Below are 21,302 nucleotides of genomic sequence, written 5' to 3'. Positions count from 1 at the left end.
ACCTGTTAATGCCCGAAATGACCCAACCCGGCCCGTTAAGGAAACGTCTCGACCCAAACCAGCCCGTTAACGACCCGAACTGGCTCACCTGATCAGAGTGAAGGAATCGATAGATTTCAATTTATTTCCCAAACGAACACATCAAGAACAGAATTAAGATCCCAGTTTGTCAAAATAGCATGATATCTGCCATGAATATAATATTCTAATGCAAATACCCAAACCAAAAAATGTTTATTCCCAAATATGACGACAACGATTCAAGATACAAGCCCTAAAAAAACTCTATACAAATCTCAGAGACCATCACATAATAATCTCAATATGACAAAGACTGAATAAGAACCACAAACAATCTGATTCAAGATGAACCAGATTCTGGACTAAATTCTAAGTCGCCACTCGAGGAGAGGAAAGAGAATTGAAAGGAAAGAATATCTGAACCTCTCATATCTCAACTGAACACAACAAGCCTTTATATAGCAACAGCAACATCAGGTCATAGGCAACCATAAATCCATCAGCCCTTTTAGCCCATCAACTCCTCAACTATATAATAAGCCCAAAACAGCAACGAGTCCAGCCCAACACGATCATGAGTCCACAACACTCCAGCAGCCCACAACATAACAAGTCCAATCATAAAAAAAAATATGCATTAGAAAATATTAATATGAGTTATATGTTTGACATTTAAATTGAAAATAGACACATTTCAACACATTTCAATCAAATTCCAACTCCTATTAAAATGTTTAAATTCCAAATCCAATTTCTTAGAAGTCCAATTACTATGCTAAGTCCAATTTCAATTTCATTACTTCCAAATCAAATTCCAACTCCTATTATTAAAATGATTAAATTCCAAATCCAATTTCTTAGAAGTGCAATTACTATGATAAGTCCAATTTCAATTTCATTACTTCCATAAAACGAAGTTTACTAAAAAGACAGGGGCTATATCGATGCATGTCTATAAAGTAGGAGACTTAACATGTAATATTTATTTATTGGGAAAACAAAACTTAACATTCTGTCGTTCTCATTTGCAAAAACAAATACATTCTTCCTGCATATAGCACGAGGGCTCAATAAGCTTTTTTTCAGATCCTTCATTTGTCACTCATCTAAGCAGCTATGGAGAAATTGATGATGATGAGGTCTATCTATCGTTCTATCGCACGTAGATCTTTAGCTTTCACCGCCACCGCCGCCGTCACCACCAACCACCACTGCGTCCGCCGTGAAATCCACCACTTGCGGCACTCTCCGGCGTCGATGCTTTCCAGTAACATTCTTTTCTTTCATTTTATTTGTTTGTGCATATCTGTTATTCAAACCACTCGAAAATGATATTATTGATTTGTGTTAATTGCATGTTGTCATCATGATATTACATGATTTTAGGGCTAATGATGTCTATCAAGATTAGGGATTAGTGAAGCACTATTTTAGGGCTAATGATGTCTGTTAGGATTAATGAAACAGTATTTAGGTATTGAAAATAGTTTAAATTAAATATTAGTAGTTTGATTGAGGAATAGTCTTTAAGGAAACATGATTGGAAGAAAAGTGTGAATGTTTAGATGAAATTATTAGTACAGTTAATCAGATAAAGAGAGAGGACACGTAGAGACACCTAGAAATTGGTACTGGTACTTGAACGGGAAATGTACAAAAATTCTTACGAAATCACATTAAGCTCTATGCGCACCTAGGCGTTTAAGTCCCCGAAACTGAAGGGTGAAGGGGGGTGCTTAACGTACTCTTGGTGTTGCTCTATGTACAACCGAATAAGTTCTATGATTCTATGAGTAAATTGCCATTTTAGTCCCTGAGTTTTGGTCCAAATTGCCATTTTAGTCCAAATAGTTTTTTTTTTCTCCTTTGGGTCCCTGACTTTTCTTTTTTCTTGCCATTTTGATCACATTGACTAACTCAGTCTAAAAATCTGGTTATAACCAGGGGTAACTTTGCATAACTGTTGTGTAGTGATAACCAGGGATAGTTTACAACATAATTTATAAACCCCAAAATAATTTAATGCCAAAAATACCCCTGATTATAACCTGGTTTTTAGACTGAGTTAGGCAATGTGATCAAAATGACAAGAAAATGGAAAAGTCAGGGACCCAGAGGAGAGAAGAAAAAAAACTATTTGGACTAAAATGGCAATTTGGACAAAAACTCAGGGACTAAAATGGCAATTTACTCATGATTCTATCAAGTATCAACAACCGAAAGTTGCATCTGTCACATCTCTTTTACGTATCAGCATTTTTATCATTCATCTCTTTGGTTGTTGTTATATATCAGTCTTATAGAGAACCTAATTTTGACTCCAATGTGCATGAAGTGATGTCTCAAGGCCCCGAGGCGCTTAATTAAAAACAAGGTCTTGAATCAGATTATTGCAGTTTTTGTTTCTCCAATTTCTAGGCAAATCATTACTCGTCATCTAGAAGCAAGTCATGAAATGTCTACTAGACAAAGGATTAGTTATTAGAGATATGCATACATACATACTAATAAACACGTAGGGTAAGTAGAGATCCGCAACTTCACAAGAACCACATAAGCACTTGGGCATAGTGTTGGGTCCGATATAGTGGAAGAGAGAAAGAGGCGCAGTTACGTGATTACATAACCGCTATATGTATAACAGTTTAAGTAATATGCATAGTTGTTTTTGTAGTTCTTGCAGTTCAGCAATATATATATTTGTGTGTGTGTGTGTTTAATCCCAATATTTCTTTTTGATTGAGTTTCTGAGGTGGAAATGAGAAACTAATTATTATATTCTCCATGTACAGGCAACCATTCCTCTTTTGCAATGGGAATTGGAAGCACACGTTGTTTCAGTGATGGCTTGACACACTTACCAGACATAAAAGACGGTGATATCAAGCTTGCTTTTAAGGAACTTATGGCTGTAAACTGGGATGAATTACCAGACACTGTTGTTAATAAAACCAAACGAGCACTGTCTAAAAACACCGAAGACAAGACTAGTCAAGAGGCTTTAGCCAACCTTTTACGGGCTGCAGAGGCGGTTGAAGAGTTCAGTGGGTTTCTTGTGACTTTGAAAATGGAAATCGATGATAGTGTTGGGATGAGTGGCGAGGTGAAGTGATATCTCTTATGAATAGATTATATATTTTTTGGCTTTTTTGTTTATTTTTTGTCTAAATGGATTATATGTTAAACTATGTTGCAGAATGTGAAACCTTTGACCGATGAAGTTGCTAATGCACTAAGTGTAGCGTTTGGGCGTTATTATGCATACTTGGACTCTTTTGGAGCCGATGAGGGGTATTTGCGGAAGAAAGTTGAGAATGAGTTGGGGATGAAACTGATACATCTTAAAATGAGATGCAGTGGTCTTGGTGGTGATTGGGGAAAGGTATGTCCTCTCTTTCTCTCTCTCTCTCTCTCTCACACACACACGCACACTTTTTGGTGGTTGAAAACCTGAAATGTTGTGGTTTTGTATCGTATCTAGTATGTGATAGATCTTGTTGCTTTAGTTCAAGACATTACAACTCAGAATCTGTGTAAACATCTATGCGGTTAATACGGTAAAAAATCGGATATCGGTCAAGGACCGAAAAAATCTTGATATCGCGGTTAGGTTTTTGGGTTGGGGTGGGGGTGGGTTTATTTTGTTTGTGTTCTCGTGGTTCTCGCATGAACCCTACCCTATATATATAGAGAGAGAGAGAGAGGAAGGTTAACGTACATTACGGCTTAACGTACATCACGTACGACAGGTAATTACGCACGTTCATTTTAAAATCACGCACGTTATAACTCAAAAAACCAAAATCACGCATGTTGAAACTCAATAATCACGCATATTAAAAAAATTAATCACGCATGTTATATAACAAATCACGCACGTTGTCGTACGTGAAGTATGTTAAGCCGTAATGTACGATATACTTTCTATATATATATATATATATATATATATATAGCAATTTAACACTAACAATTCAGTATACCATTAACAAATTAACCTTTTGCAACTTGCAAAACACTAACAGTTGTGGCAAGTAGGAACTAATTAAGACTTAAAACACTAATAGCAACAATAAGAAGAAAGACGAATGGTAGAATTAAGAAGAAAGGTACTCATATCGGTGATATATCGGATTATCGGTCAAATATCGCCGATAATATCGGTACCGATATTTGACACTGATATTTTACATGGGGACCGATAACCGATATATCGGTGATATATCACCGATATTAACTGCTGGTGTTTCATTTAATTGTATTCTTCTTCTTTCTTTGGATAATAACATGATAAAAAGTTATTAGTGGCGAACTGGCAGCTATAATCCATTTACTTATAAACAACTCAATTTGGGTTATGGTTTATCTTTAACGAGTCAAATGGGTTAAATAAAACAAATTAGCTAAAAGAGATACAAGTCAAAAGGTTGAAAATCTCATATAAAGTGTATTTTTAGTAAGTACAACCTCCTAAATTGTTTTATGATATAATTCTTTGTAACATTACAAGTTTTGTAATCATATATAACACATTAGGTTATGCGTTAATAAAATGTAAAAAAGTAGATCGAAATGTTGCTTTTCAACCCAACACAACCTGACCCATCTCGACCATACGTAAACAACTCATTATAACCTGTACGTATTTTGAGACCATGTTCTTATCTAATTGCAGGTGACTGTTCTTGGAACATCTGGACTTTCTGGTTCTTATATCGAGCACAGAGCGTAAATCTGGTCTGGCAGAACCTTGTTTGTTGTTTCAGAAACGTTGTTCATATAGGTTGTTTTCTTACTGTGTCTTATTGACTTATTTGGTTTTTAACCAACGTAGGTTTGGTTGGATATTGGTCTCAGCTCATCAACCAAATAATAACAGACCAACCAGATGTTGGAGCTGGTGTTTTGATTAAACTTGTAGTCATTTCACATTGAGATCTATAAGAAATAACGGCACCTTTGAACTCGTTTCAGTATGCCTTGGTTCTATGCGTTTTAAATGGAAAACCAAAAGCTGAAAAATGGGCTGGTTGGATAACGGGTCAAAATACGTATTCCCTAAAGCGTAGTTTTATCATTTTACCTGGAGCAATGCAGCACTCAGTTTCATCGAGACCAATTATGTGATTTCTTATAATAAAAAAAATACATGTGTCTTATATTTGAGCAACTGAATTTGAAACTGCTTTTGCTAGCATCCTAAAAGGGGTCGTCCTAGATTGACATGAGATAAAGTTAGTGAGTGACACGAGACTTGAGATTTGAAGGCATAGTCTATCTGTGAATCGGAAGGTGATATGAACAAGTTCTTGATTTTAGATTTGTACTTTATTTACGATTAATTTCGGTTATTTGCTCGCCCTTGTGTAAGTTGGTCGGTATTTGATATTTGTGTTGATATATTCTTTTTAAATGTCCAACAAAGCCCGGCCGCCCTAGTACACCCGTATGCAAAAGGCCAACCATGCATGCGATCGCAGACAACGCTGGTGACCCGGCTCATCACCAATTCTAGAAGAAACCCACTGCCCAAAGTTCTACTGTGATAAAACTCCTAGCTTACGCACATTTTGTCCCAAACAAAACTTCAAACCAACGAACTCCGTTGTAAAAAAGTTATGAGAGTACCGCTAGAGCACTGCGCTGCCATTTGATGATATTTGGGTTGATATACTCCAAATATCTTAATCAATTAGTTTTATTGCACATGCTCGATAATATATATTCTTATGTTCCCCTTAAAGTCAAAGGAAACAAAAAAGTAATCTCAGCCATTGGATGAAGATGAAATTAAATCCTGACCCTTGTAATTCAGAAAAAGAAGGGGAGGTTTTTTTTGTTCACTTTGACTTTCTCATACTAAATTTTGGGAAAAATATACCCCACGATCTATCTATAACGTAACATAAAATAACTGACCTAAACAAGTGGAAATTCTATATACTAATGTTCCCATTAATCTCAACTGTTTTTTAGGATGATCTTGACCATTCAAAGTCCATAACTTTTAATCTTCACCGTTTAAAATCACATTTTTCTTCTAGAAGCAGCAATTTACGGAGGTTTTGCAATGCTGCGGTTACCAAAAACCACCAATAACCACCTTCCCTTTCAACCTTGCCTGCTTCTGTCTCTCTCTCTCTCTGGTCAGCCTCTAGATCTCTGAACAGAACTCTGCTTCTCGATTTTTCCTTGAAGGGATGTGCATCAGCAGCACAAACGAAGGGGTATGCATGAATGAGAATCGATGTTGTCTCTAGGGACTCGGTAAGTTTCGTATAGTTTTTTTATCATAGATTCTTGATAATAATATATGATTCAAGCCTTAAAGATTGACAGCTAAAGTTTTGGTTTCATTACTCAAATTGAACTCACAAATCCATCAATTGTTTTTTACTGTTTATGCTTTTTCAGTTCTAATTTGTGATTCACGATTCAAGCATTCCAGGGTTTTTAGAGCATCAATTTCCGAAACTGATTCACCATTCAATCACACAATTAAAGTATTTCACGATTCAAGCATGCCATGGCAAGTGTGGAACCGGAGCAAATCCGTAAAGAAGAATAAAGTTTTGATGTTTATTTTTTCTGTTGTAAGAAAAAAAAAGTTGGGTGTGTATGAAAGCTAATGTTTTGTTCATCTGTATGTTCATGTTCAACTTATTTGTTCAATTTGATCAGCGGTTAGTATTTTCTGTTTTAGTTTAAAATATAATTATAAATCAATTGATGGTTTTCAAAACTATGCTCTTTCTTGCAGCCATTACCTCATTCAAAGAACAAGTTGAAGCAGTGTAATATCTTGATCAGCAATTGGTTTTGATTTTATGGTTACTAAAGGTGAAAACATTTGTTAAAAGTTTGTAAAAAAACTGATTTTCATTTTTGAAAACACACATCCAGACACCTTTTTGATCATAAAAGTATCATGCTTTGTGTGAAAATTTGTGCTTTTTTTCTTGTGGAAGTTTGATCCTAATCACTGTTTGGATGCTAATTATTTCTGATGGTTAAGGTTCTGCCGGTGATATAAAAGGGATCTGAAAGTGCAAGAATTCTTGCAGCTACTTTGGTATGAATGCTTCTTAAGTTCCTATGATAACAATTACCTTAGAACTACAATCTTTGATTGTTCCCCAAACCCTATGTTTCTTATGCTTTGTTCTTAACGTACAATACAGTATGTATGGAGTTATGGTTGATACTAATTTCATCAATTTCATCGATTGCCTATATGTCCCAGATTTATGATCTACATTGCTATTGGGGGCTGAACTTATGAGTGTTTAGGATAACATTGACTCAAATTAGAGAGAGACATATTAGGCTGATGTTAATGCTCCAAACCTAGAATTAAAGGTATGACCATTCTAAACCTTTTGCATATAAATACTTTTCTAAACTTGAAATGTTGTACCACTTCTCAAGAGTATTTCAGTGAATGGAAGGGTTGAACTGATTATGGTTTATTTTATTTTATTTTTGTGTTATGTGTGGTAGGTAAAGGTGGCAAGGCAAGTTGATTGGGTGACAACCTAAATGGGTTGGGTTAAAAAACGGTAACTTTTTGGTATGGGTTGGGTTGGGTTGATTACATAAATTATTTCAAATGTTGTGTCAAACTTGACTATAAGGGTAGAAAATAATCTAATTTAAGTTGAGTATGTGTACACTATTTCTAGTAATAATCTAATTTACCACCTCTAAGGGTAGAAAATGGATGTTTTTTTTTCACTTTAACTGAGTTCTAATACTATTTCCCTCTTTTTAAGAAAGATATCAATAAAAACACAAGGTCTTGCTTTGAGCGTTTATTTGTTGTATTATTACTCAAGATTATGTCATCTTTTAGATGATCTTTACCTCTGTTAATGGAAACCCTTTTGTTACAAGTAGGAGTTTAGGGTTAAGTGGGATGTTAGGAGGTAACCATTTGGCCAATTTAGAATATGGTTTTAAGGGTTTAGAGTGAGGACGGCATATATTATGTTTGGATAAAATACTGTGGAAAATGATGATGATGTGATGTTGACTTGCAGGAAGACGTGTTTGGACTTTGGATGGCTTCAACAACACATAAGGGTGATGTGCAATTGTGCATTAGCCTTAAAGTGGGCAATTTGGATACAAGTCAAACAGATTTTAGTTTGGTTGACCTGGAACATTTTGACTAAACGTTTCTAACTTTTTTGCAATATACTTTGATATGTTTATATTTGTACACAGAATGTTAATTTGTATACAAAAGGTTTCTTAAATTTTAGTTGTGACCCACTTTTAAGTTTATAGCTATTATTCATGAATAGTTGCTAACCCCATATAATAATTAATAAAGCATCCGTGTAAGGGCCAAACTCACGAGCGTTACATAAATACCCGCCAAACTCGCGAATAGAGCCCGTCAAGTGACATAAGTACCTAGTCAAATTGTTTTTATTTACATTGCAATAAAGAGATATACGTCATGATGACCTTGAGGTACCCGTCCACCGGACGGGTATATAACTAGTTTTAATGGTTCACATTACAGAATCTTTTGTATTTTAAAATTTTGTTCAGACAATAACCACATAAGTCAAATTTTAAGGGGGTTTATTTTATGAGTTTTATTTTTTTAATAACTTGCCTCAACATGATCGAATATAACAATTTTTGCTTCAACTAATGAGTTTCAGTTTTTAATAACTTGCCTCACAAGAATTTAATGATTCTATTTTTATTTTTTTTAACCGCAAAGAATCTCACGTGTAAACCTACCCTGCTCGGGGCTATGTCGAAGGTCGACTACTGGATCGCCATGAGACCACGCCCCCGTCAGATTCGAACCCGAGATTAAAGCCCCGATTCATCCCTTCACCCAGATGTCCTTTGAAAATGATCCAAGCGAGAATCGAACCTACGTATCCACTAGGGAGGGTAGATCAATTTACCACTAGACCAAGTTCTCAGAACATTGAATGATTCTATTAGTCTTGTTTTTATCTGACTTGTTTAAATACGTTTGCAAATCATTTTACTTGATAATACAACAAAAAGTCCTGACAATTTGGTCTAATAGTTAGTCACTTGGGATCTCTTCTTGAAGTCCCAAGTTCAACTCCCACTAGTATCACTTTGAAGGACATTGGTGGTGGCAATGAAGTTTAGAACTAGGCCTTTCTGGAGGTCGCTAGTTCGAAACCAGCCGAACCGGGTTTTCCCCGGAACTGGTGGCTCGGGTATGCATCCAACTCTGACCGTTACGAAGGAGGAAATACATTTGCTCGATTGAGGGCATCACCGGATGCTTATCCGGTGATTTAGTTGGCCGTTAAAAAAAAATATATATACAAAAAAAAAACTTGTTTGTCCATGTTCTACAGAAAATTAATATGTTAATTATGATTTAAAAATAAATATCAGTACAATCTATATATATTCTAAAGTTTAGTTATATGTTCTATTTTAAAACCAAAATTTATGGTTGTTTTAAATGCATCATCCTATAAAAATCCTATTAATTGCATTTAATTTATATTAAATAAATAAGAGATAAGATAAAAAAAATAAAATAAAATAATTATATATCAATAATCATTAAAATTAATATCATCAATAACACATTATACTAAATAATATATTATAGATAAAGGTAGATTAGTTTCAAGTTAACTTTGATCTATATATATTCTAAAGTTTAGTTATATGTTCTATTTTAAAACCAAAATTTATGGTTGTTTTAAATGCATCATCCTATAAAAATCCTATTAATTGCATTTAATTTATATTAAATAAGTAAGAGATAAGATAAAAAATAAAATAAAATAATTATATATCAATAATCATTAAAATTAATATCATCAATAACACATTATACTAAATAATATATTATAGATAAAGGTAGATTAGTTTAAAGTTAACTTTGATCTTAATTTGTTTTAATAATTGGTTTAAAGATAATTATTCCAAACTTATGATTATTCTATAAAATGATCTTTGACAAGGTAACCATAAATTTAAATTTCGAAGTAACTAATATATTAAAAGTAGCTCAAATATAATTCGTAATAAAAACACAACAATATATTTTCAAAGAAAACATATAATAAAAAAAATAGGTAAAGGGATCCAAATGATATCAAATATTAAGAACTTATCCATGATATTAGTATCAGAATTTAATAGATTAAGATAAAATTTAAATCGAAAGATCATAAGTATCATAAAAATATCATTAAATTAAAGTTAAAAAGTAAAGAAAAGAATTATTATTATAATATTAAAATAATAAAAATATATAAAAAACTATATATATTATTAAAATATTAAAATTACTATTTGTACCGATACCAAACAAGACCGTACCGGTATTTTCGATACTAGTACCGGTTGACACCAAGCTTATCCCACCCCGTGATACTAAAAAATCATTAAATTAAAGTTAAACAGTAAAAAAAAGGAATTATTATTATAATATTAAAATAATAAAAGTATTAAAATAACTATATATATATATATATTCTAATATATTATTAACAAGATTTTGGCTAAATTAATTAGATTATTATAAATAATAATAATAATAATTTACAAATAAAACAACACAATTTGTAACAAAGCAATGCATGAAACACCATATTAACATATAGTACAGTACATTAATGCTAGAACCTAATCTATACTATATTATAAAGCATTTCATAAGGATACCAACCAAATTTAAGTAATTACAATCTTTTATACTTATGGTACAACAACTTAATGATGTTAGTAAGGGGTGAAATGGTCTTTCTACATTAATATTAAAAAATAAAAAAAATAATTATCTATATCTATATCTATCTATCTATACTATATTATAAAGTATTTCATAAGGATACCAACCAAATTTAAGTAATTACAATCTTTTATACTTATGGTACAACAACTTAATGATGTTAGTAAGGGGTGAAATGGTCTTTCTACATTAATATTAAAAAATAAAAAAATAATTAAATGAGAATATAATCACAATTAATTATAATAATACAATAATAAGTTCGGTTCTTAAATGCAATTAATAAACGAAACCTATTGGGATAAACCGCAAAAGCACTCCAAAGGTCCAATTTCAATCAATATGTAATAAATTTGACCGATTAAGGAATCTCCTATCATTGCTATAAATTCACCATTTCACTCAACATCAACTCCTTTGTCTACTATTGTGCGAGTTAGAGTCGAAAAGAAAGAGATAAGTTGATATGAAATTTATTTATCTTGGTGGAAAGGTGTGTTCTTTTATACCCATTTCAACATTTATTCGAAAAAACTTTGGTTTGTTTCTTAAAATATTCAAATGGGATAACAGTTTTCTTTTACATAATCTATGAGTTTATATTGATGTTTTATTATGTTTTTGGTGATTTAGTGGTTTTTTTTTTCAAATTATGATTTTATATTACATATAAAGTATACACACAGGTTATTGGATACAAAAAGACAGACACTTCATACTTCATCAAGGTACCCTTGCATGACTATAGTATCTGGAACCATTTATCAATGTATTGTTTAATTGTTCATAAATTTATAGTCTTTTTCCTTTTTGCAGCTTCATGTATATGGAGGTGTAAAAGGGTGGGTACGAGAAAAGTTATTCATTTGGAGATAGACATTTATTTGGCCTATTGGTATTTCCTTTTTTAATTTCTACTTTACTATTTTTTTTAAACATACGATGCTTTTGTGTGATTTAATTGATACTATATATAGGCAATATAGATGCAGAGGAAATATTTGAGGAGGTATTGTTTGACAGGATTGGGCAGCAAACTTTAAGGGCTCGGATGTTTTCAACCCGCGCAAAAGATTTAAATTGATTGCGTTTATCTATACTATCGTATAAAGCATTTCACAAGGGTTCCAACCAAATTTAAATAATTGCAACATATTATGCTTATAGTACAACAACTCAATGAAGTTAGTAAAGGGAATTAGTCTTTCTACATGAGTATAAATTGATAAATACAATTAAATTGATAACTTTATAAATTAAGTATTGTTAAATACTTGATAAAGAATTAAATCATTTGACTTAGTTGAACATCATCACCTTCCTCATATTTACATTGCTTTTCCATTTCAAGTTCTCCGTAACCGATTACTTGATTGAATTTTATAATTAAGTCATTATTATTTGGTTTAGTAATTGCTAAACATCATACAAATAAGGTTACAACCTTTTTTGCAATTTTATCAGATAGTTGATGAACATCATATGAAATAAAAATAAAAATAATAATAATAATAATAATAATAATTAAATATAAAAAAACTTAATCAACGTTATTATGAATTTAATTATAACTATAAATGGTTTTAAAACTTAAAAGATGCTAACCAATTAGAAACGAAAATTACTAAAAGGTAATTTCATGGGGTTATTATTATCTATAATACCTAATAATTGCAACAATGATGATTAAATAATGAACTTAATTACAGATGGTTTAAAACTCAGAAGAATGCTCTTTGCATCTTACCTCAAGTCTCATGGAATAAGGTTCAAATGATAACCATTGCATAATTAGGAACCACTTTTTAACCCTTGGATCGTATTTTGATGGTTGAGACCTTTAAGTGCAATATCTATATCTCTAAGATGAAGATAATGTATGGTAATGAAGATTTGGAGCAGCAAGAGGTAAAAACAGCCCGAATTTTTCCTTTTATAAATTCGATTCGATTCGTGAGTGTTAGTGTGTGTGTTTATATTGATTAGGGTTTCATCAAATGCAATGTGAGGGTTTCCAATCGGTGTTTATACAAATAATATAGAACCCAATTTTTATGTATGTGTATGTAGTGTGTAGTATGGGGTCTTGCTTACCTCATTCAAGGAATAACAATGAAAGACAGGGGTCATTGATTTCGAAAAACTCCGTCCCTTTGTTCGCCTTCTTCCTGATTTTAAGTTACGGTGAGTCAATTTCCTTTTTTCTGATTCTAATCGATTAAGAACTATACGTGATTAACCAACGAATTGTGGTAGATTTTATGTTTCTATTGCAGTATTTGGATTGAATTGACTGTTGCAATTTAATAATCGTCAGTTATAGTTCGTTTTTTGAATATAGAGAAACACTGACTTATTTAAGGTGCTTGATTTGGGTGAATAGTAGCAATATAAACTGCTATTGTAATTTGGTGTGATATTCAATTCAATATCAGCAACCTAATCAAATTGTTCCCTAAACATAGAGTAAATGTGTTCACCAGCAAGGTAATAATATGTACTAATTTTCAATTATAAGAGACTTCTAATAAGGAAATATAGCTATTAGGTTATGTCAAGGTAAGCATAGTTTATAAAGAATATGTTGCAGAATAAAGTTAATACAACATTTTAGTAATAAATAATAAACTGCTTTCTTATCTATAAAAGGGAACAAAACCTGCAATTTGACTTTTAGATGTCAAAACTGAATTTATATGTATATGTGTATGTAGTATAATATATATATTTAACATCTATTTTACACCATCTAAAACAATGAAAAAGAAAAAATAAAAATAAAAAAATTTGAAAACTGTGACGTCTTTTGAAGAGGGTTGAGAAACCACACGTCTATAGAATTGAAGTTTTGTGAGACCACATGTGGTGGGGCGCAAACCTCTCTCAAAGCATCTTAAAAACGCGGGGGAACACTGTACCCTCGGGCGTTTTGGGCCTTTTTTTGACTGGTAGTGCTACCACAAAGCGCCGAACGAGGAGTGGACTTTGGTCAAAATAACCATGGTCAAACGGCTAACTTTAAAAAAAACCGGTTTTTGTTTTAAAAATCTATACTATATTCGCACTTTCGTACCGTGTCACGCACTATCTATATCAGTCGTCGTTTCAGGAAAAAACAATAACTATTATGCATGCCGTGCATCGCACGGGTGTTCCCCTAGTAATAATCAAAATCTCTGCACAAAAAGATTTACGAGGTCGTATGCATTAAATACAAACGTTTGTGGCTCTCACCTCGTTTCTCTTTAAGTAAAAAAAAAAAGTTTCTACTCTTTAACTTGTTTGATCAACCCATTTATAACTAAATGGGTAAAAATTGCCATTGCATTACTATATAAAACTTTAAGCAGATTTATTGCATTATTGGAGTCAAGAGACCTGTATGGCTGTATAAAGTACAAACTATAAAAGCTAGCCAATATGAAAAGCAGAGATACATATAATTTATGAGCATATCAAACCTATCTTCTAATGCAACCTGATTCACACCTATAATAAATCTACAAGGTACCAACCTAATTCAAACCGTAGATTTTCTAAGCCGCTGAGCCGTGAGTGAAATGAGGGACCGAAGTTTAGCCACAGCCGAAGTCTTATTCGGCGGGCACTTGGTCAGAGCCACATTTAACGACCTAAAGGCCTCCTCAAGGTTGCCAGCAGCCAAATACGCAAGCCCGGCTTTATAAGCTTCATCTGCCCTTCGGGCATCGTATAAACCAGAAGAACTAATGTTTCCGTCATCAACGCTCTTCTTGTTTTTGGGAAGAGGAGCTGAAGAATTCAGGAATTTCGATGCCTTGGCATACTCTAGAGATGAAATGGCCGAATTGATCTCAGCCATTAAAACTTCGGGCTTTGAGGGTAAATGCTTGATGTTGTCATAGACGCTCCAACGGGGAATTGCAGCCCGAGAAACCGTCTTTTGGTTGTTTAGTGTTGTTTTTGCTGACATGACTGAAGTAAGAAAGAAAAAGGTAAATGTGAGTTATTATATAGTTCGGGATATAATCAAAGGCAAAAGAAACCAAAACAGACACAGAAAATGACCTTTTGAATGATAAAACGGGTCAAAAGAGTCAAAACTTGCCGAAAGCGTATTCAAAATACATAAAACCTCATAACAGTTATATTAAGAATATAACACTGGAAATGGTCAACGTCCGGTATTAGCATTGTGAAGCATGAACGGTATGCTATGTTTATAGCAGACTGAACTCACAAATGGCTACAGAACAGCATTTCTCATGATTGATTTATACAACAAGAACTTTTGGATTCGACTTCCTTTTTCGACTTAAGAATTGATCTGGGCTGTAAATTTTTGTAAAACAATATTGATAGCCACATTACAGATTATAAAAGCAATTACCTAAGCAGTCAATAGCGGTGCTATAGCGGTTAGCGGACCTCAGGGTGTGTAGCGGTCCAAATAGCGGTGGCCTATAGCGGTTCCGCTATTAGCGGCGCTAAATACCGCTATAGCCGGTGCTATAGCGGTACTACAGTGGTGCTATAGCGGTGGCCTATAGCGGTTATAGCAGTAACGGTGTTTAATTGTGTTAATTCTTAAATTAAATACTTCAAAGTTACTATTAGTATTTGATTTGCGACAGGTTTTTGATAATGGAATGATATTACTAATAATATTTTTCAAAGATATATTTATATATATATAAAAATACATAAATTATGCATGGTATAAAAATTACCTCTATACCACCGCTATAACCTATATATCATATAGCGGACCTTGACCGCTATTCGATTTTGGACCGCTTTAACTGCATAGGTAATTACAGAACCTCATAATACTACCGACAACAGATTTTAATGAAATCCATATCTTGTACCCTAAATTACTTTCATATCAGAAAAAAAAATCAAAAACATAGTTATCAACTTATCATGCTAAATTACACTCATCAGTGTAAAAACATCTGTACCATTCTAGTTGCAGTGTGAAGAGGTAAACACTTAACAGGTAGCACCCAAACGGTCCGGTTTTGGATCGAAATATACAGGACAGGCGCAGACGACACGATGGTGATTCAGTATCACCGATGCAACAACAGTTCAGATCAAATAATTAATAAAAGGAAATTACCGATCATCCAAAGGGCCGCCCCGTTAGGCTTATCAATCTAGGCAACCCAAAAACAAGGGCCTCCAATTTTTTTTCTTTTCATATATTAGACTTGTTTTTAGCCTATTTTAAACAACATTTCTAGGCCCATGATTTAGAATTTTACTTTAGGAGTCAACACTATTCACGCACGCTTCATTCCAGAATCCAACAGCAGTGCCGCAACGCGCTAACCCTCGTTACTTGTGGCGTCTTTTGAGTAACCAATGTGGAATTGATTGCGGATTGAGCGAAATTAGGGCCGACATTAGGAAAAAACATCGCTATGGTTATTCAATGTCTCAAATTTTAATCTCAATAGGGTCCCGACTTTGTAGTTTGCTTAGGGCCTCCAAAAACGTTGGAACGGCCCTGCAAAGAGTGTCCCAACACACCCCAACAAACTAGGGACCACCAATAACAAACTAACAAACTCATATGAGGTCACTATGTTTTACCAATAGATTTCTCTAATATATACAAAAACTCGTACGCTCACGCTAACGCCTATTTCGTACTTGGCTATTTGTTATCAAAGGTGAAGATATCTCAGAGTTAAGCTACCCGGAGTTTTATTGAAGCTACATAGTGATCACAAACATCTTCATCTGGCTAATTTTAGCTCATATTAATCCTAGATCCAGTCTCACAAGAAAAACAATTTGTTAAAATTGTCAATCTATAAATGAAACGTCAAAAAGCATGTGCACATGAACCATGTTAAGCCTTTGAAAACAATGCATAATTCCAGATACAGAGAAGCACATGAACCCTAGAAGAAGGAAACGTCTACCAATTAATAATCAACAACAATGCGTAAAGCAATACGGAATCTTCGGAAGCATTTTACAACAATATCACAGATCAATATAGGCAAAATCAATTTAATTTGAACGAATTAGATATACATTCATGAAAAATAAAAGTTATTAAGCTAATTTTAGGTAACAAGTTACCTATAGAATGATTATGCGGTGTGCGTAGAGCTTGATGATATGAGAAATTGGAGGATTGGTACGGAACAACGCAATGGCGGTGACGGTGGTGGTGGTGGTGGTTGCGGTGGCGGTGGCGGTGGACGGTGGAAGCATCAACGTTTGTGTGGCTTAAAATTCTGCAGCGACGAGAAAGGAATCTAACTTTTTTTAGTGACGCATTTATGATTTGTAGGTGTCACATCAATTTATCACGATCTTTTGACACGATTATATCCCACGAATATTTTGTTTCTATTAATATATTTGGATTTGGTCTGGTAGATTGCTTTCGGTGGCAATGTTTTCAAACCCGACCGGACCGGCCGGTCGGGCCGGGATATGTTCTCAAATCGGTGGTATATCTTATTACACTAGTTAGTGCACCAAACTAAACCAATACCACGGTTGTTAGACGATACTTAGTCAGACGTTTTTTTTTTCCTTAAGCACGCCTGATGAGGATACGTCCCTAACCGGACCGAATCATGGCTACAAACAGATCGGGCCGGGCCTTGCACCACGAAACGAACCGGACCCTACGATGGTCCGGTGTAACTAACTAGGCCCCACCTCCATAACCGTCATGACAGCGACTGGTCCGACCCTAACTAACTCGCCACGTCAGCACACCCAAAAGCTATAAATACCCCGCCAAAGCCTCCAGCAAGGGGTAATCGCTACTCTCTCTCTCCCTGACTTATTTCCTCCTCACAAATACTTATTCTCACGCCCGAGCTTGGTCACAGAGAGGCCCCCCTCCCTGTGACGAGGCTAACGGCGTGCTTGTCTCTTGTGATCTTGCAGGTCTCTTGTCGGATCATCTGAAGTTCTACTCTGGCCAGTTCGTATCAACTGGTTTTTGAGTCTTCAGTGGCGCCATCCCCTCGAATTCACATAATTCATTTCGTTGTTCTCATTTTTTCGAAGTAATGGCAGAATTACCAGCAGTAGTCTCCACCAGTCCTTTCCCATCTTACAATGATATATGGGAAGGAAATGCTAATTCCACAATCGCTTCAGCAGCAGTTATCGCTTCAGCAGCCTCGATAGGCTCCACATCGGCTCCTCCAGCTGCAAATGTTGTGGGTGGAAGTTCTGTCACCACACTGTCCGTTACCGCTCCAGTTGTCACGCCACTACCGAGTTTCGACAACGCTTTCCTCTTAAGGAACGCTGATCTGTTGCGACAGTTACAGCAGCAACAGCAGAGAGATGAGATGCTGCAAAGTCTCCGAACAAACTTGTTTACCAGTGCCTACTCAGGGGGAAACCCTGTCTCCGTCGGTCCTTTTGCTTCTGGATCTCTGGTAAGTTCTATGATCTCCACTTCTATACCACATGTTACACAATTCTCATCCGTAACAAGTGCTCCGATGAATAACGGTCTAAACGACCTGTTTCTCCAGGGATCTCTGGGTTTAAACCCCCAAGACCAAGAGCTACTCATGCCATATCATCCCACGTCTATGACGTCGCAGTCGAAGTTCACGCTACGGATTGTCAATGTTCCACTCCCAGCTAAGCTGAAGATGCCTCCCACGTTAAAATTTTACGATGGTACGTCCGACCCGGACGACCACATGTTCGCGTTTGCCGGAGCGGCTAAGGTCGAGCAATGGCCAATGCCGGCTTGGTGTCTTATGTTCGCCCAAACTCTCACCGGATCGGCTAGAGTTTGGTTCGATGGATTGCCAGAGGGGTCGATCGATCACTTCGAGGACTTCCGACGTATATTCTTGCAAAACTTTTGTCAGCAGCGTCGCTGCAAAAAAGATATTACTGAGGTACACCACATCAAGCGCCGCGACGGAGAGTCCGTAGAAGATTTTATAGACCGTTTCAACCGAGAAAGTATGCAGATAAGTGGAGCAGTAGATCAGCTCCGAGTATCGGGTTTTTGTCATGGTGTACGTAACAATCAATTGGTGGAAAAACTTCACGAAGATCTCCCAAAGACCATGGAGACACTCATGGAACGGGCTCGAGCTTTCGTTCGAGGGAAGAGTGCCTGCGGCCAACCGAACGAAGCGACTGCCAGGAGCTCCAAAGCCCGAACTACGTCATGGAGACGGAACGCATCGCCACCAAAAGACAGGAGCAATAACTGGAACAGAAACCGTGGTCCGTATCAAAAATCCGATCGAAGCAGTTTCCGGACAGGAAACGTACGATTCAACAGTTTCTCTGAATTATCAAAATCGCCGAGCGAAATACTCAGCACGGAAAACACTCGATTCCCCACTCCATTAAAGCAACGGCCCACCTCAGATAAGCACTCCAAGAAGTATTGTGAATATCACCGAGACAAAGGCCATACAACTGACGAATGTTGGGCTCTAAAGCAAGAAATCGAAAAGGCCGTCCGATCCGGTAAACTCTCACATCTTGTAAAAGAAGTAAAAGATGGAAAGAAGCCAGCGACAGTAGTTGACAATCCGAACACCGAACCGGGAATCAATATGATCCGGTCAGCAGAACCGAGAGGAATTAAACGGTCGAACCAGCATATGGCAGCATGGATGCGTCAGCCGACGTATTTTCCTCCGGTCGACCCCGAAGACGCTCGGGACGGACCGATCATAATTTCAGCTGTTGTCGCCGGACACCTGGTTCGACGTATTTACGTGGATGGAGGAAGCGCCTTTGAGATCATGTATATCCAGTGTTTCCAACAACTGAATCCCCAAACAAAAAGGAAGTTAATCGAAGTATCTACCCCATTGATAAGCTTCTCAGGAGAAGTAGTCCGTCCAATAGGACAGATTACTCTTCCAACCACATTCAAAGACGGTAGCAAAAGCAGGACGGTGCCATTAACTTTCCTTGTTGTTCGAACTCATTCTTCGCACAACATAATACTCGGACGCCCCGGATTACGAGCTCTTGGAGCGATCAGTTCGACAATACACGGAGCTATTAAGTTCCCTACCGAAGCCGGTGTTGCAACCATCTGTTCGGAATCAAATTCGCTAGTCGCTGAAGTAAGGCATACAGCCGAAACAAGCTCTAAGAAGTCCGAAGTACCTACGGAGCTATGGGCAATCAATCCGGATTTCCCCGAACAACAAGTGGCTATCGGCGCTCAACTCCCAAAACGAACGAAGAAACTTTTATGGGAATTGTTAAGCAACTCGATAGATGTCTTTGCGTGGCAGCACTCTGATATGCAGGGAGTCCCCAGATCGATGGCACAGCATCACCTAAATGTAAAAGATTCAGTCAAACCAATAGCACAAAGAAAGAGACACATGGCACCGGATCGAGCTAAAGCCATAGCAAAAGATGTTAAAAGCCTCCTAGACGCGGGGATCATTCGGGAGGTTCGGTATCAAACATGGGTATCAAACCCCGTGATGGTACGAAAAAAAGATAACTCATGGAGAATGTGCATCGATTTCACCGATCTAAACAATGCGTGCCCGAAAGATTGTTTCCCTCTCCCAGAGATCGATGAGAAGATTGACTCCGTTGCAACATTCAGGCTAAAATGTTTTTTGGACGCTTACAAAGGCTATCACCAAATACAAATGGCGGTCGAAGATGAGGATAAGACGGCCTTCGTCACCAATGAAGGAGTGTTTTGTTTTACTAAGATGCCGTTCGGTTTGAAAAACGCCGGTGCTACGTACCAGCGTCTGATGAACAAAGCTTTTAAGGACCAGATCGAACGAAACGTGGAGGTGTACGTCGATGACATCGTGATAAAAAGCCATGATGAGGCCGCCATGCTAAAAGATATACTCGAAACATTTACTCGGCTCCGAAGCATTAACATGAAGTTGAATCCGAAGAAATGTACATTCGGGGTAGAAGAAGGCAAGTTTCTCGGGGTCATGGTCGGGTCAAAAGGCTTACGAGCCAACCCCGACAAGATTGACGCTGTCCTTACAATGAAGCCCCCGACATCAATTAAAGAAATTCAGTCCTTAAATGGACGATTGGCCGCTCTCCATCGGTTTTTATCAAAAGCTGCAGACCGATCGCTCCCATTCATGGACGTTCTCAGAAAGAGCTTTAGATCGGAGTTTAAATGGACGGGAGAGGCTGCACGAGCTTTCGAAGAACTTAAAGAATGTTTGGGCACCCTACCAACCCTCACCGTACCGGAAGAAGACGAAGTATTAACGGTATATTTAGCTGCATCGTTCGGAGCCATCAGCGCGGTATTAGTTGCCCACCGAACTGGAAAACAAATCCCCATTTATTATGTAAGCCGAACGTTAAAGGACAACGAAACAAGATATTCAAATTTGGAAAAATTAGCCTTGGCCCTAGTCCATGCTTCAAGAAGGCTTCGCCGATATTTTCAGGCCCATCCAATCGAGGTACGAACGGACCAAAGAATCCAACACGTTCTCCGACGACCCGAAGTCTCAGGCCGAATGGCGAAATGGGCGATTGAGTTGGGCGCATTCAATATTACCTT

General features: G+C 36.3%; 2 protein-coding genes and 1 long non-coding RNA gene across 3 annotated transcripts; 2 read left to right on the top strand and 1 right to left on the bottom strand.

Annotated features, from left to right (window-relative positions):
- Window positions 1–1,041: 1,041 nt before the first annotated feature.
- On the top strand, window positions 1,042–5,006 carry LOC110936135 (succinate dehydrogenase subunit 5, mitochondrial). Its single transcript, XM_022178468.2, has 4 exons — window positions 1,042–1,288; window positions 2,814–3,124; window positions 3,218–3,403; window positions 4,697–5,006. The coding sequence occupies exons 1-4, from the start codon at window positions 1,138–1,140 to the stop codon at window positions 4,751–4,753; spliced, it is 705 nt and encodes a 234-aa protein (XP_022034160.1). The 5' UTR covers window positions 1,042–1,137; the 3' UTR covers window positions 4,754–5,006.
- A 6,603-nt stretch (window positions 5,007–11,609) lies between these two features.
- LOC110934546 lies at window positions 11,610–11,989 on the top strand. Its single transcript, XR_002588427.2, has 2 exons — window positions 11,610–11,672; window positions 11,755–11,989. It is a non-coding gene; the product is annotated as an uncharacterized LOC110934546 (long non-coding RNA).
- A 2,119-nt stretch (window positions 11,990–14,108) lies between these two features.
- LOC110936134 lies at window positions 14,109–17,102 on the bottom strand. The gene is made up of 2 exons (XM_022178467.2): window positions 16,856–17,102; window positions 14,109–14,731 (listed from the first exon to the last, which is right to left on the bottom strand). The coding sequence occupies exon 2, from the start codon at window positions 14,727–14,729 to the stop codon at window positions 14,298–14,300; it is 432 nt and encodes a 143-aa protein (XP_022034159.1). The 5' UTR covers window positions 14,730–14,731; window positions 16,856–17,102; the 3' UTR covers window positions 14,109–14,297.
- Window positions 17,103–21,302: the final 4,200 nt, after the last annotated feature.

Source organism: Helianthus annuus, chromosome 4, assembly GCF_002127325.2.
Source record: "Helianthus annuus cultivar XRQ/B chromosome 4, HanXRQr2.0-SUNRISE, whole genome shotgun sequence".
Classification (NCBI taxonomy): domain Eukaryota; kingdom Viridiplantae; phylum Streptophyta; class Magnoliopsida; order Asterales; family Asteraceae; genus Helianthus; species Helianthus annuus.
Note: the sequence above shows the minus strand (reverse complement) of the source record. Positions and strands in the feature narration are given on the sequence as shown.